Genomic DNA, 16,754 nt, shown 5'->3' on the forward strand with positions numbered 1-16,754 from the left:
AGAGCCTGGTCAATAGCTTAAAAGACATCAAACCCCAACTATGCGAGCATTGTCCTGGGCCATGGACTTGGGAGAATAATTGTCATGCAAAAGACAGACAGCAAGAGAGATAGTAGACTTTAGGCCAGGTTCAGAGAGAAAGGGACAGCAGAGCAGAGAGCTCTCGGGGGGGTGAGTGTTGAATAGCGAGGTACAGTGTGGAGGAGATGTGTGAGGGGAGTATCTGGGGATTGAGTTGAAACCCCCCAGATGTCTCAGATCTTGTCTTTAGTTCTTTTTAAGTGGCCTCTTGAAGACACTTTAGAGATCCGCTTGCTGCTTGCAGGGCATGTCCAGTCACACAGAGAAAGAGAGAAACTTCCAGATAAAAGAAAGAAAGCCTGTTGGATGAGCAGCTAGGTCAATGTGTTGCACACCTCAACCAGTCACACCAGTGAAGAAGACAGGACCTTCTCCAAAGCTGCACCCATTGCTCACTAAAGTTAGTGCTGCCAGTGGTGGAAGAAGTACTCCATAACATGTAAAAGTTTATTTTAAAATCTTACACTGCAAATATAAGCCATTTGTTTTAACTCTAAAAGTTTTGTGCCCAGGCTGCCTTCAATTTTAAAGTTAACTGAACTTGAAAAGACAAATAAAAGTAATTTGTAAGTGTTCAAAACTAAATAATTTTTTTTGTCATGACATTAATTCACTTGAGAAAGCGTGTTGAACAAGTTTAAGATATTAAGTTGAACCAACGACTGTGAAGTCACACTGACAAACATAAACCAATTTGATTCCTTTTGAAACTTTAAAATATAAAAAAGAAGGGCTGCAGGGGAGTTTTAACCCTCAAACAATGCATGCTGGGATGTCTGCTAATATGCTGGTCATGCTTCTTTAGAAACTTAATTTTATGAGTTGACTGAACTCTGTACAGTACATGCATTCAACTCATCTCATTAGTTAAAAAACGTCTAGTCAGAGGGACTCATGGTTAGAAGTTCTGGAGTATTCTGAAAATAAATACTAGAACTTTCATGTTTAATTAACTTGAATAAATACAATTTGTAAGAAAAGTTTAGTTGATTTTGCCAAATTCCTGTATGATTTTTTACAGTGTACTAAGTAAAAGCATAGAAGTATTACAATAAAAATGTACTTAAAGTATCAAAAATAAAAATACATGTTCTGCAAATTGTATAGTATTATATTTTACATTAGTAATTAGTAATACTGATGAAACAAAGTGTTAGTCACTGAAGCTAATTTTAGTCCTCATACAGTCAGACCCTAGTAAGAATGATGATGGGGATCTGAATAAACTAACACTGAAGTTCTGTAGTTTAATCAAGTGGTTCTCAAACTGGGGGCCAGGCCCCTCCAAAGGGTCTCAAGACAAATCTAAGTGGTTGTGAGAAGATTAATGGGAAAGGAAAGGCAAATTCTGATAAACAAATTTCTATTGGTGGGTAAAAGCTACAATATTTAAGCACTCGAATAAAGTACAAGTATCTCAAAATTGTACTTTTGTCCCAGTATTGAGAAAAGTACTTAAATCCTTTGCACCACTGTCTCCATCACTGTAGGTTGTGTCCATTCAAAGGAAAGCAACACTGGGTGTGTGCCTCTGTGTGATATCAGAATAAGAGATGTTGCTTCTTTCACTGAATGAATTCTTGCCGTCATCTAAGTGACGATTAGTCCTTACTGTAGTCATCTTTCATGTCAGGGCATATAGTTTACTCATGTCTGTATGTATGCTTCTGAAAATGACACATAACTATCTTTGTCACCTCAAGTGGAGATAGCACCAGTTTCATTTAGCAGTTCCTGTGGTTACTAAATAAGCATTTCTGAGAAGTTGTATTTTTTTTATTTGTAAGAAATCCCCTAAAAGCCAATGACTCCTGCATGACATTGTTAAAAAAAATTATAAGTTATAATTAGGGATGTAAAACAATACATCACATGTTGCAATTTAGAAAAGTCTCATTATGTAATGATAAACTGAACGTGTGATAATACCACAATAAAAAGTCCATGATACAATATTTTTCATAATATGAAAAAACATGAAAATGACAAATGAATGAAATGAAAAATGTCCTTTATTAAACAATAAATCGGATGTATAAATAATTTTTTATTTGTGTAAAACATGTTTTTCCTTTTAACTCTGAGTGATTTTGCATTCCTTCCTTAATGAAAGAAAATGAAAGTAGTCAGCCATGATGCATATGTTTAAAAAAGGAAATGGATGCTTGAATTATCTATGTACAATTGCAAAACAAAACAAAAACCAAAGCAGTCAGTAGTAGTCCTTTTATAAATGAAAATAATGAAGTGAAATCACCAAGTAGTCGCCCAATGACAGCTGGGATAGGCTCCAGCAACCCGCGACCCTTCCGGAAAAAGCGGTCACAGAAAATGAATGAATGGATGAATGAATGAATGAATGAATCATCATGATAAATACTGGCACAGTCTGGTACAGCGCTGAGACATTTTATTTGTTGTGATATTCAATATGTTCTAAAGTCCCTGCTGGACTGTGAAATTACATGGTTAATTATTTCATTTCGTTATTACTATTACGTACTGACTTCTGAATTGTTTTGGTTTTGCAGTTGTGCATACATAATTAGAACATTCTTTGCTACAGACAATTGTATACAAGCAGAAAAAAATGGAATAAAATAGATTTTTTTCAAGTTGTCCCTTTATGATTTTGTCAGCTTTTCAATATTAAGATAAATATCTAATCAGGGACTTTTTATCGTGGTATTATTACGCAGCTTTGTCGATTTGGATTGGTCAATGACATAGCATTCTATAAAGGCAGTTATTTATTTATCATTATTATTATTTATCGTTGTTTATCATTATGGTGAAATAAACTCCTTCAGGGAGATTAAAGACCCCTCCCCTTTGTGTCGAGGTTCTGCACCACCCTGTTGGGGTTTATTTCACAATAATGACCTGCCAATTGTTCATTATCCCTTACTTATTGTACCTTGAGTTTTGAGTATAAATTATAAGACATATAGAATAATTACACTATAGTCTGACCCAGCATCCCCCAAAACACAACTAAAATGTAATTTTATTGGTTAATGTAATGTTTTTTAAGATCAGCATAACTTTCAGCTTTGACTTTCCCAAGTTACTGATCTGATAAAGTAATAACACTGGAATCTATATCCCGCCCCTCCTGTTGAGCAACACAATCGTCTCCCACAAACAAGTCTGATGGCTTTTTGATTTTCTTCCCAACGGCCCTGCCTTTGATACCCACCTTCACAGACCCTCCACCCACCCAGGTTTTTATCTGAGGGCCAATAGCTGCTTTCCTTCCACTGTCCACCGGCACAAAGGGCCTTTAATGGCCCTTGGCATGTGGCTCAGTGGGGACAGCAGACTGACCCATCCCCTCCCCAACACACACACACACGTACATACTACCAGTTACACACAAAACCCACATGGAGGTAAATACAAGCTTTCTGTCTGCCCCTACCCCCAACACACACACTCCTTCTGACGGTAACAGAAGGTCAAACAGGATCACCAAAAACACAAATGGAAAGTCAGCCACTCACTGCAAGTTGAGAGGCGTATGTGTAATGGCAAAGTTCATCACAGTGGAAATTCTTAAAGCGCTGCAGTTTGACTTCATGACTCAACAAAACTAAAGATATATTCAGGTGCATAATACCCTTATTTTGTCCTTATCCTGCAGAATTTCCCAATTGAGTGTGCTAGGGGCTCATAATATCTTAAGTTTCACCAAAAAAATATTGTAACCAAGGTTTGTTCCATTACTCGGATTGAGACCTCTCTCTTTAACCACTTAACATAAAGTTTCTTTTCATTTCCCAGTAAAGCTTTAGGTTAAAAATAATCTTAATCCAAAATGTAAAACACAGATTGTTTCAGTTCTTCATTTAAATTGCAGGATTACACTGATACTTTGAAATATTCAAGCACAAGACAACATGTTTTTATGGCAACACTATTTCATCAAATATAGATTTCCTATAAAATGTCTTTGCATTATTTTGTACCTAAAATGCAGTCTGAAATATTTGGCATCTTTGGTAACTTTGGGATCTCAACTAGAAGAGAAAACTGTATACAGTCTTTTTGTTGCTTATTTATTTATTTGTTCTACAATTATATGCCCTGTTACACAATATTTTATTTTATTGTTGTATATATTATTTTATAAATGGACAGTTAATTCTATTATTGTTATTATGTCTTTTATTACTTGAATTACTTCTGTTTGTTAATGGAACATCCCAGCCAAAGTTTTTCACATGACTCTACATGCATAACTGCTGTGGCATCTTAATAAACCTCTTGAATCTTGAAATGAAGTTTTGAGGATTTGAACGTTTGGCTGCAACCAGTATGAGCATAGTTGACAACGTTATTTCCATTGCTTTTGTGGCATACTTCCATTGTATTTATTGCAAGTAAATCCTCTTAATGTGTTTCTTTCTCTTTTTCTTTGTAGTTTGTTCTTGTATGTTAATTACATTTTTAGAATGTACAAAACAGCCTATTACATTGTTATGGCACTCCCTTGTGACTTAGGTGGAACAGTTCATCACCAACCAATCAAAAATACATATTTTTCCTCTGGACTGTAGTTTTATTTATCCATCTAGATTATTTTGGTGTGAGCTGCTGAGTTTTGGAGATATCGGCCGTAGAGATGTCTGTCTTCTCTCACTACATAGATGAAGCTTGGCTTGTTTTGGTCAAAGCACCAAAAAAGTACATTCAGCAGCAATGTCTCTTTCCAGAAATCATGATGTGGTTACTCAAGATAACTCACAGACCTTGTGGTGAGCAGTTTCATGTAGGAACTATTTTCTTCCTGCCGAACCACACCCGCCAACTGTATCACATTGACAGCTATAGCTCAGTGGTGCCAGCTCAGCCGAGGAGGTGCACACCTCTTTTTGCGCAGAGACACCAGGTCTCACTCCTGACTCATCACATGCTGACAATTTGTCACCACCACTCAGTGACTCATACAGGTTGAAAACAACAAACAGGCCTTTTCAAGTAATTTCAGGGTAAACCCATCTGCAGCTGTATAAGACGCCCTGCGCTGTTGATATAGTATGAAGAGGGAGAAAGTCCACACATGGAGCAGGTGGGGTGAAGGGATGGCTCAAACAAACACAGGACTTTCACCAAAGCATCTCATCCAGATACTAAAAGGTAGCTTGTGCTTTCAGTATCAGACACTGAGGGGTGGTGACAAATCATCCGTATGTGACGAGTTGGGATGAGAACAGGTGATACGGTTGGTGAAAAGAAAATGGTTCCTCTGTGAAACAGCTTACAACAAGCTCTGTGGATTGTCTTGAATAACCATGTCATGATTACTGGAAAAAGACATTGCTGTTGAGTTTTTCAAATGTTTTTTTTTTTCTTCTTTTTTTGGCACTTTGAGCACCACAAACTACCAGTACCATCTGCTTCCATTATAATGAAGAGATGGCAGAAATCTCTACAGCCAATAGCTACAAAAAGCTACTAACACCCAAACAATCTAAATGGATAAATAGGTCAGAGGATAAATATGTACCTTTAATTTTAGGGTGAACTGTCCCTTAATACTGACCATTAACCACAATGTCCATAATTTGAACCTTCATTGCATCATTCCATGTCATTTCTATTTCATCACTTTCACCAATATCAATACATAAATAAATAAACAAAAGTAGATAAATAATGATGTGTATACCATGACAAGCACAAAAGTAAAAGGCTGAATGCCAGTTTCACATGTGGTAGAAAGTTTTAATTCCATTTCTTGGTCTGCATGTACAAATACCTATAAAAAGTGAACACTTTCACTCTTTGTATGTACACTTTGCAGCACAGAGTTAACCTGGGACAGAAGAGGACAGAAAGGAAAGAGGGACAGTACAAGATAGTGATATTTACCACCTACAAATCCATCAGTATAGTCTGTCTCCAAAAACGGTACTCAAGTGCTCAGCAGTCACTTTTACTGTACATTCCCTCCCTCAACAGCAGGATGCAAACACACAGGAGGCAGAATAACTCTTCAAAGCACTGCCATGACTCAAACACAGTACAGTCAAACCATGCAAACAGACGTCATCAAGTACTTCATTTTCATATAAGTATGTATATATATATATTTATATTCTATAATGTTAAAATCTTTATGTGCAGCTTATATGACAAGAAACATTTTCAATGCTAAACCTGGTGTTGTGTAGGGGATTTCTTAATGCTAGAGAGATCTGATTTGAAGTATGTCCTGGGTATCTGTTAGGAATGCGGTTTAGCCACTAGGTATGCATAATGAAACAAGGGAGGGCACCTGTTTCTCAACTTCTGTGTGTGTGTGTGTGTGTGTGTGTGTGTGTGTGTGTGTGTGTGTGTGTGTGTGTGTGTGTGTGTGTGTGTGTGTGTGCTATTGTATCACATTCTTTGGAAATAGCTGCAAAAAATAAAGGAAAATAAAGATGGTGGAGAAAATCTTAACTTAGAGTTTGACATTTGAACAGGACAAAACATATATAGGGACATAATCTTGGAGGACACTTATGTTAAAATATAGGAATGTTCCAAAATAGTGACAGAAATAAATTAACAAGGAACCCAACATACACTTGTAGTATTAAAAGCTGTACTCGGGGGTATAGATATAGTAAAGGGCCAATAAGAAAACAATCATTTTGTATCGCCTTGTCCTCTGCCTGGATCCTCAATTTTTATGCATGCAGTGTGAGATCAAGTGGCTTCTTCCAGAGAAATGGCTTGTTTGCCTGTGTGTGTGTGTGTGCGTGCGTGTGTGTGTGTGTGTGTGTGTGTGTGTGTGTGTGTGTGTGTGTGTGTGTGTGTGTGCGCGTGTGTGTGTGTGTGTGAAGTGTTCAGCATTCACTTGTGATTCCCTTGATAATGTAAAGTCGAATCATCAAACAGAGGGTTTTTCACTTCCATCTCTCCGGTCTGTTAAGGAAAGAAGATAAAATTGATTCTCAGTCACAGAACAACACCAGAAATTATTAGTTTTGTATGTATGTATGTGTGTGTCTCTGCTCACCGGTGCCAGTCCCGGGCACTCATATACTGTAAAGTCCCCGCCCACTTCTTCCTCATCTGATGTGACCTCAGTGTCAAGGACTTTCTTTTCAGGTTTGTGACTGCAGAAAGAGAAAAAAAATGAGGCAGAGGCGGAGAGGTTACAAAGTCAGAGGATGTGGTTTAAAATGTTAGGCCTGCATAAAGATACAAGATACAGGAAAAAAGGGAGGAAGAGAGGGGGTGGCAGAGAGAGTGCATAAAAACGAACACAGAAAACGTACTTTCCTGCTGAGAGCATCTGCTGTTTCTGATGTTGGTAGTGATACATTTGGGCACTTTGGGCCAGAGTTTTATCGCCCATCTGAGGACAAAAACAGAAGAAGGAAGTGATGGATGAACATCTGAAATACATGCACAGTCTTACATCTTGTGGTTCTTGCAAAAGAAGAAGTGAGAAATTGAAACAAAGCAAGCTCTAACAAAAACAGATAGGTAGAGGGAGAGCACTGTACTTACTGAATTACCATTACCACTGGCGTTGGCAGCAGGTGCACCTGCTGTTCCGAAAGCAGGGTAGTCGACCTTCTGAGCTAGACGTGATTCTTTCTGCAACCTGTGGGGGACATCATGAATCTTGAGTTTCTTGCAATAATGACTGCTGTTTCCTGCCTCTGGTATTAAAACATCTTTTAACTTCAGCTCACAGCTGATGATACATCGGCAGCAAATGGAGGTAGATTTTTTAATTTTAATGGGATAGTTCAGGTGTATCACCTACAGTAGACAGCACTTTTTAGGTGGCTAAAATGTGTTTTGCCACTGGCCCTGTCTACAGCAGTTAAATTCTTTGCTTCTGTGCTAGTACTCCTGCCTGCTTCCCCACACTGGGGGTGTTTTGACACCTACTGTGGGTAATACACTGACCATCAATAAGTACCTCATACAACCTAATGTCAAGAAATCTGAACTATCCCTTTAAAGGTCAAATAAGTGCAATGCAATTAATTAGAATTCTATAAAATATTGGTCTTTACTGACCAGGAAAAAGATCACATTTGGAGTCAGCTTGCGTTACTTATGCATGTGTGTTTAGACTTACTTGATGTAACAGACAGATGCCAGGATCACTGCCACAGAGCCCACCACCACACACAGCGAGATCATAACTGCAGAATGAGGAAAAGAAAGGGAAAACAGAGCAGAGTGATGGAGTGGTGGACTGATGACTACCCTGCCTGCAGAGACATCTCTTATGGGTCCTAAATATAATGACATCTTAGCTCACTTGCTCATTATGAAATGTTATGGTCATCCTGGGTGAAATAATATGCAACACAGAAGCAATGAACACGCCATGGTGAAAATAATTAACTGTTCTGTTGGCACAAATTGATAAAACAGATAACAGGACATAAAATCATACTCACTGACAATAATGCTGTCACCCTTGGGTACCGGCACAGCTATAGGACCAGCTCGGCCACCAACTGCCGTGGCCCTGTGCTGGGGGGTCGGTGTATTAGGGAGGGCAGAAACTGCAGGGTGGGGGCCTGTAGTGGTGGCAAGTGGGGTTTCATTTGTGAGACGACCCTGGCTTTTCTGTCTGTGTTTGGAGACGTCTGTCTTGCTTTTTTTAACATCTGTCTGACTGGTGACGGTAACTGGAGAGAATGAAGCAGAGACAAACAGGGAGAGAGTTAATCAATATTTGGTGACTGAGATGACTGTCAATTTATCAAAACCCATTTCCATCAATAAAAGAAAAAATAGCCCCATGGTAAGTTATAATTACGAGATATAAAGTAGAAATTGAAAAGTTAAAATTATGAGATAAACCGTAACATATCATTATCATAATCAATCAATCCTAATCAAAAGTCACATTTATTAGGTAACTAGTCAAAATTATGAGTTAGAAAGTCATAATTATGATATGAAGTAAAATGTTGAAACTGAGTAAAAAGTCAATTATGAGATAAAAATGCAGAATTATTAGTTAAAAAGTCCTAATTATGAGATATGAGATTAAAAGTTAATATTGTGATATTTTTTCTTTTATTGGGCTTCCATGTTAATTCGAGGGCATGTAGGAGGAAAATTAAATCCTACATTAGTTTAAACAAAAAAACAAAAACACTCTAATACAAGAAGAACAGTTGTATTTGAAATAAATCCACACATTTGAAATCAAAACACAAAGTGTTTTATAGTTACACAGATATATTTCTATCTGCTGTTTGCTCTGCAGGTTCTTACCAGAATGTTTGAGTTGTTTGTTTGGTGGTTTGATCTCTGACACTTCCTGTTTTTCAATGATGGAGTGAAGATAATCAATCTCTTCATCCAGGTCTTGGTAGAATTTCACTTTGCCTAAAGAACAGACACGATTCAAAGTTTCAGTGGTTAAACAGATACTTATTTTAACTGGCAGTAACTGTCTTTAAGTATAAGCTACAAATAAATTTTAAAAATGCAACAGGAAATACAGATTGCATAAAATGATGTACTGCTCATAGTGACACTCAAGGCTTCTTCATATAAACAAAGCACCATTCATACACATGACATACAAATTAGTTATTAACCACTGACAGTAACTTCATATGCATCACAAGCACAGTTCCCAGGCCAAAACATCTATGGCCATAATGAATAAAATGTAGCCACAATTTTGCAAGGGCTGCACAATAAATATCAGGCCCAGTAAATTATCAGCTGATAGTGGTAAATTTTGGTTATAATAATATCTGATTTGGCAGATTATGTCAAAGCATTTAGTTTGATTTCTTAGGAAAAATCCACTGTAAAAGCCAAAGTATATTTGTAAAGAATTTTGAAGTATATCACCAGACTTGGGGAAGTCTGCAAGCTGCAGTAGCTCTTCAGGAATGCAGGACACCCACAATATTGTATATTGAAAATAACAGGCGACAATAAATCCTACACTGTAATTTAATCAGCTGATTATTTGACTGTCATTTATCTGTCAGTGTAAAGCTTTAAGCCCATTATCCTGAAAACAAAAGCCCACTGCTCTGAAAATACACACTGTGCAGTTGAGGTTCAGTGACTGCTTGTCTCACCGCCTGCCATTAACAGACTCCATTAATATTTTGTTCAATTCATTCAACAGTTATAAATCCTTCTAAAAGATTATTAATGATTTCTTATGACTCATAAACAGACGCTAAGTCATTTAGCAAACATTCGGCATTAATTTTAACTCTAACTAATGTGTAACAGACAAGCAATAGAAATTTCAAAGGACACTGCAGCTGCAGCATTGCTGTGAGAAGCGAGTATTTCAAATTAAGCATGTTTTATCTGTAAGGACATATTGTGGTAATTTTTTGAGTTATTACAGTAAATGTATTACAGATTCCTAGTTTAAATGATTAGTTATTTTATCGTATCAGCCATTAGAAGCAGGTAACTATCAGGTGTTGGTATAAACTGCAAAAAATCAACATCATGCATTCCTAAATTTTGCAACAATCTACACATCACAATTAATACCTGAGTCTTAAAACAGGACTATGTGTGCTTTTCTCTACTTTCTTTTCATTGTCTTATTCTTTGATCATTTGGGCAATAAAATGTGAGGAAAACAGTGAAAATTTATTGTGTGATTTTGCAACCAAATTTGTGACGGTTGTACATAAGACCATATTACACAAGTGTGTAACATTTCATGCACTTCTACCCGCAGGGGCACTACAGTAACAGTAAGACTTGATACAGTTCTATTGTCTTTAATAAAATGAAACTTGGTACACAGTTTCTCCAAGTATGTGTATGACATATTGAAGCATGGTGCAAGAAACATCAGAAGCTGAGCCGGAGAGTGGCGGCAGTAGCAACAGATGCACCAATCACAGAGACTTTCTTCAGGAAATGTAAATACTCTGGTTAGTTTTACTATCACAATAGACATAGGGAACCACGAGAGCCTCACAACACTGGCGTTTTTGCATGACAAAATAACTTACTCAGCTCTAATTTTCTTAGTAACTGTCACTGTCCCTGTCCCCTAGCCTCGAGGTTGGGGTTGTCTGGGTCTGGAGAGCATCATTTTGAATTTTGTTGACTTTCATGACTGTAATGTGAGCAAAGGAGTGACGGAGAGCACTTGCATATGGTTTAGCCATGTATACATGCCTGTCCTCAACCTCTACATGTGTTTTTCAGGGTGCTGCCTCTGAAGTGATGGACAGGGAGTGTGTCCATTGTGTGTTGTTTGTTTGTGGAATGGTAAAAAAAAAGGAGACAATACTAAATCGTTGTTAACAGCCCTTATGGCCAGACAGTGAGCTACATTCCTGCGACACTGCCGAGGTCTCCAGGGCAACCGGGGCCAATAGTGTGTGTGTGGCCAGGGGAGGAAGCACCACAGGGGGCAGGGGCAATCAGCTAAACCTCTGCTTCAGTGCTACATTCACAATAGATCCCATAGCTCGCTGCTGATGGAGGTGATCAAAGTGCTATTTCCCTCTATAAAGTTTGCCTGCAGTATGTCAAACATCAAATTATAGGTATTTGCACTCAAAGTTGGAGTGGTGGTAAGGCAGGAAGAAAGAAGCTGAGAGTATATAACTGTATCTCAGTATATTAGAAGTATGATTATCAGTAATTCATAATCAGTATGTCTGTGCAATATCAATAATTCACTCAGGTGAAATTTAATTTCAACATACTGTATGTCATGTGTCAAATTTTCAATATATGTATAATGGTGTAAACTCTCCTTTGAGTCTGTTCCTTGTTTATATGGCATATATTCTTCCTACTTTTTATATTTTCCTCTTTATGTTGTGCCTTTTAAAAAAATTGTCTTAAAATGTTCCTATTTTTTTTTTTAAATCCTCTTTTATATTGCTTGTTTACATATTTATAATTTATTGTTTTTGACCTCTTTCTATTTTGCTATCCACTCTGCTGCTGTAACACTGGAAATTTCCTTCTTGTGGGACTAATAAGGGATCATTTTATCTTATTTTATTAGCACAAAAAAGTTAAAGGTGTTTTATTACTTTAGCAGATCATGCAGTTTGATATAATCCATTCAGCATCTGGACAAATACATGGACACTTGTTTTGATTCCACAGAAAAACCAGTGTGGCAGTAAAACAAATCTAAATAAAATGTTATTACATGTTATTACAACCACCTACATTACATTAATGATTACAGTGTCACTTTCACTCCAGAAGGCTGGCCATCTGGCTGAGCTAATGTGTATGATATGACATGCCAGCACTTTCACTGCCTGCTTTGTTTTTTTCTTACCCCCCTCCACTAATGGCCATTTAGTGCACTCCATAGCAGGAGTCTGTGGAGGCGGGCTGCACCATCTGTACTTTGCAGGTGGCTGGGACTTCCAACCGTGCCCGTGTGCTCGCCAGGAGCATGTGGTAACGCGGGTTTGAAATTTAGAGGAGACAAAAAAAAAAAAAAAAAGACGTGAGCTAAGTTGCTGCTTTTTCAGATTGTGCACCTTGATTTAAAATCACCGTGGAGGGAAATCCCCAGGACCGGTGGTTTGACATACATAGACTGAGCATGCACACCTCTCGTCCAGTAAGAGAGTTTTGTCACTGGCTTGATAATGACCCATAACCTCTTGAGAAGCACCCGGGGGGCAGTCGGGTACAACAAACAAACACTAAACAGCTAAACAGGGATTGAAGTTCACACACATCTGTGCTGTTGGGTTTTCTCACTTAAAAACCATTAACATCTCTTCCTTCCGCAAACGACGTACGTGCACACACACACACACTCCCTTCCTGCCCCCTCCTCCTTCTTTAAAGACTCTGATTTCTTCTTCTGATTTCACAGATTTATTATGAATAATGTATTTCCTAATCACTGGCTGACATTTGTGTAGAAAAGGTAAAATGTACTACTATAATTATACAGTGTATTATGCAAATAGGCTGCAACTATTTTTTTTTATTAAATCAAATTGGCTTGAGGTGCTGCAACCCAAGATTATTTCATTGTCAATTAATCTGTTGATCATTTTCTCGATTAATCGATTAAATAATCCAGTCACAATCTTGGTTCTAGGTCCTAATCATGGTCCACAAAATGTCGGAAAATAGTGAAAGATGTTGATCAGTGTTTCCCAAAGTCCAAGACTAGTGTGTGCTTATATAAGGTGCAGTTATTTCTTTTATACAGGGATCTCATGACAGAGTAGCCTTTCACTAAATATTAACCAATCGCTATCTAAAGGAGTCTTTAAAGCTCAAGTCTGGGCTCATCTCTGAGGTAAGATGACCAATTAAATTATGATAGGCTGGCCCCAGGTGATATTAGGGTCTTTTATTAATTTACTGTCTTCTTTTGTCTTTTTCTCGTAAACTTTGAAATGTTTTAGTTCTTTTATAGCCATTGTTGTTGTGCTTCTACTGGTTTAGTGAATGCTTCTAGAAATTAATTTCCCTTTTTTTTATTTGTAGGATATTCTTGAGATGGGGTGGAGGGAGGGGTGTTTATTGTTGTAGGGTTTCTGTTATTCGTCATTGACATTCTTTTTACGTCATGCTAGAAATAATTTTTCATGCTTTACATGTTATGCCTTTAATTTTTCTATTCTATGTCCACAATTGCTCAACCAACAGCCAAAAATAAAACAGCAATGAATGAATAAATAAATAAATAATCTGTGAAATAATTACTTAAATAATCAACTATCAATTTTATATGATTGATTTTGTGTTAATCAACTGATTTTAGTGCAACAACTAAGTAATTTCTTGCTTGCAAACTATCAGACAGGTATCAGGTTTTACATGTCACCTTGTTGAGCCCTTAGAAGAGGAAGTGCACACTGAGAACAGTAACTCTCCCTCACAGTGAGCATGTCCTTAGTCCTGTCCACAGAGTACTGATTTATACTCAGAGTGTCCTGCCGCCCTCTAGTGGGAAATTTAATACACCAAGTATGCAGAGGGAAGAAAGACGCAGACAGAGTAACTGCAGGTCATTCTCAAATTCTCTCTCCCAGTCCCAATGTCACATATGTGTTCCTGGTAAGTGCGCAGGAGTTTAGGTCTGTGCCACTGTGTCATCATCAATCATCAGGTCTACGAGGGCGCACTCACAGCGCTTTTTGACTTTGTCCGAGAGATTTACCCATTTTTCAAAGTGTTGTGACATTAAACACAGGGTCATCAGGGTAACAACAAACAAACAAAAAACACTGATTAGTTTCATTCTTCTTCATGCAGCTTCATGCAAGTTTTTTTTCTTACACGCAAAAAGAAATTTTATAAATCTAATTTCCCTGAATGCTTGTATATTATACATTTTTAATCGTGTTGCACATAGGCATATTTGGCACAATATGTTTAATAGAATTTTTAGTTTGACATTTTATTCATCTTTAACATCAGTATTTATGTCGCTGCTACATTTTACAGTCTTTTGTGATACTGTTTATCGGATATTTTTTGGGGGGAATATATATAATATACATATATAACATATGTTTGATTCTGTATATTGTAATTGTACATCGTTTTGCTCAGTTATTTATTTATGATTTCTTTTTATCTCTCCTGATTGTTATTTGTGTCTTGTATTTTTATATTCTCATATTTGTATTTTTATATTGCATATTTTTATTCACTTTTATACATGTAGTTTATTGTTAACCAGCATTCAGTGTTAATTGTGCATATGACAATAAATGAATTGACTTTGTCTTGACTTAAATAAATAAAGTGAAAATAGTTAATAAACATGGAAGGAGCATCTAAAGTAAAAACAAGTTTACATGAGAGTGTTTGGGCGCACAGAGAAAGTGATGAGGTTTTGACATAGATGACTAAACCGATTTCTGTGATCTCGTCCACTCTGTAATGAACGAGTCTGGAAGATGTTCAAAGGTTCAGGAGGTCGGCCCATTAGGTCCCTTGATCATGAAGAAAGTAAAGAAAGACTAAAGAAAAGTTCCAAACCCACAAAGTAATGTAATATGTCTTACAGCCTGTCGCACTCAAGCATGACCAGCTGACGTCAGCTCAGTCTGTGAGGGTTCAGGGTGTAAGGCTCTCAGGGGAACATTGAGACTGGGCCTCTGAAACCAGTCTGGCTGACTAATTGTCATGCTAGTTTCAGGTCCTTCACATTAACATGCTATCTCCACAGTATTTGAGGGAAACATCTACAAGACGGTTGAAAGGAAACAGACCACAGTTTAAAAACTGAAACTCATATCGACCTCTATTAATTTGTCTGCTTTTAGACTGAGGGAGTTAAAATGTCATTTTGCTGCAGTTCTAAAGTTGGTTAGGTGGTTTACCTTTTAACTATGTCACCCTCCCACCTGCCATAAAAAGTTGGTTACAGCTGACTGCAGAGCTTTGAGTCAACACAGGAAATCTGACCGACAGTGTTCTAACCTTCAATAAACAGTCCCACCTGTCTTTCATCCACTGTTTTAGAAATGAATACACCCAGAAATGTAAAACATTCCAAGTCTGCAATAAACCACAGTGCCAGTATGTGTTTAAGATAGACTCTTAAGGCACAGCGGTTTTGCTGAGTCTCATTACCAGGTCGTCAAAACGCTGTGCTGAATGACATTATGTTTGAGGGCCAAAGATAAACCTCAGCTTTAATTTTTAAGATACTGTCAAAGTCAACTGACAATCACTCTAAAAAATAAAAGCTGAGAAAACATAACATTTCAAGGTAACTTGACACGATTTTTGAGTTTTGAGCCCAACTCAACTCTTAGTTTTCCCAGTTAATACTGTTTTATTGAGATATTTTACTATTTTTGTTTGCAACCCTTTAATTTACAAGAACCCAAATAATGACAGATCATGACTTGAGATTTCAATTTATCTCAACAAAAGATTATAATTTGACAAAACTTTGTTTAGTTAATTTCAAAAAGATTTATTATGGGTACAAATATTTTGTTTTTCAAGTGTTAAAGAAAGAAATTGTATTTTTTTAATGTAGCTCAACAATGTATTTATAAAATTACATTTTTAGCTATCTGCTGTAGTGAAATAACAGCTTTGATTTACTCACAGACAGCCTTTTCTGATGGGAAACTGCCTTTATACAGGCCAAATGTCGCTCTCTCTAAACCAACAAAACTCCATAGCTGAAATCAGTATCTTCACCTCGCAGGACACAGAGGTGCTGGTCTACTGCTGCCTCAATCTGTTAGTTTGTTGGTGTTATTGTGTCACTTTAGTGAATCCAAGCTATAAATTTAAAACACACAAAAACATCATTTAGGTAACACGAAAACACTTGCAAACTAACCGATCGAGGCAACGATAGACCAGCAACTACTGTGACTTCTGGCCTATACAAAGGCAGTTTTCCCTTCCGAGAAGGCTGTCTGACGACAGTGGCTAAAGTGGCTGAAGTACTTTTTGTTGCTAACCCTGTCCACAGCTGTACATTGCTTAGCTTCTGTGCTGGTGCCCATCTCTGCTTCTTCAAAGTGGTGGCGTGTCAACCAGCAAGTACTGTAGATAAAAACCTGACTATTGATAAGTACGTCATACAACCCCACTTCAAATAATACAAACTATCCCTTAAAGTAAACTGCTGCGGGATATTTGGTTATGTTCTCTTTTGATGAACCTGTCTAACAGCTGCTGGAGTATATTGGTCTTTGCAGGTTGTTGACTGCTCTATTGTATAACTGTAT

At 37.3% G+C, this 16,754-nt stretch overlaps 1 protein-coding gene across 1 annotated transcript in view; it reads right to left on the reverse strand.

Annotated features, from left to right (window-relative positions):
- Positions 1-6,839: 6,839 nt before the first annotated feature.
- npdc1a (neural proliferation, differentiation and control, 1a) overlaps positions 6,840-16,754 on the reverse strand; it is a 28,996-nt gene continuing 19,081 nt past the window's right edge. The window contains exons 3-9 of the mRNA XM_084746388.1: positions 9,325-9,438; positions 8,496-8,729; positions 8,168-8,234; positions 7,585-7,681; positions 7,350-7,429; positions 7,088-7,187; positions 6,840-6,993 (exon numbers count right to left, since the gene is read on the reverse strand). Of these exons, the coding sequence (XP_084602514.1) occupies positions 6,922-6,993; positions 7,088-7,187; positions 7,350-7,429; positions 7,585-7,681; positions 8,168-8,234; positions 8,496-8,729; positions 9,325-9,438 (764 nt within the window). The 3' untranslated portion in view covers positions 6,840-6,921. The remainder of the gene's footprint in view (positions 6,994-7,087; positions 7,188-7,349; positions 7,430-7,584; positions 7,682-8,167; positions 8,235-8,495; positions 8,730-9,324; positions 9,439-16,754) is intronic.

Source organism: Lutjanus erythropterus, chromosome 20 (genome assembly GCF_056507025.1).
Source record: "Lutjanus erythropterus isolate fLutEry1 chromosome 20, fLutEry1.hap2, whole genome shotgun sequence".
Classification (NCBI taxonomy): domain Eukaryota; kingdom Metazoa; phylum Chordata; class Actinopteri; order Lutjaniformes; family Lutjanidae; genus Lutjanus; species Lutjanus erythropterus.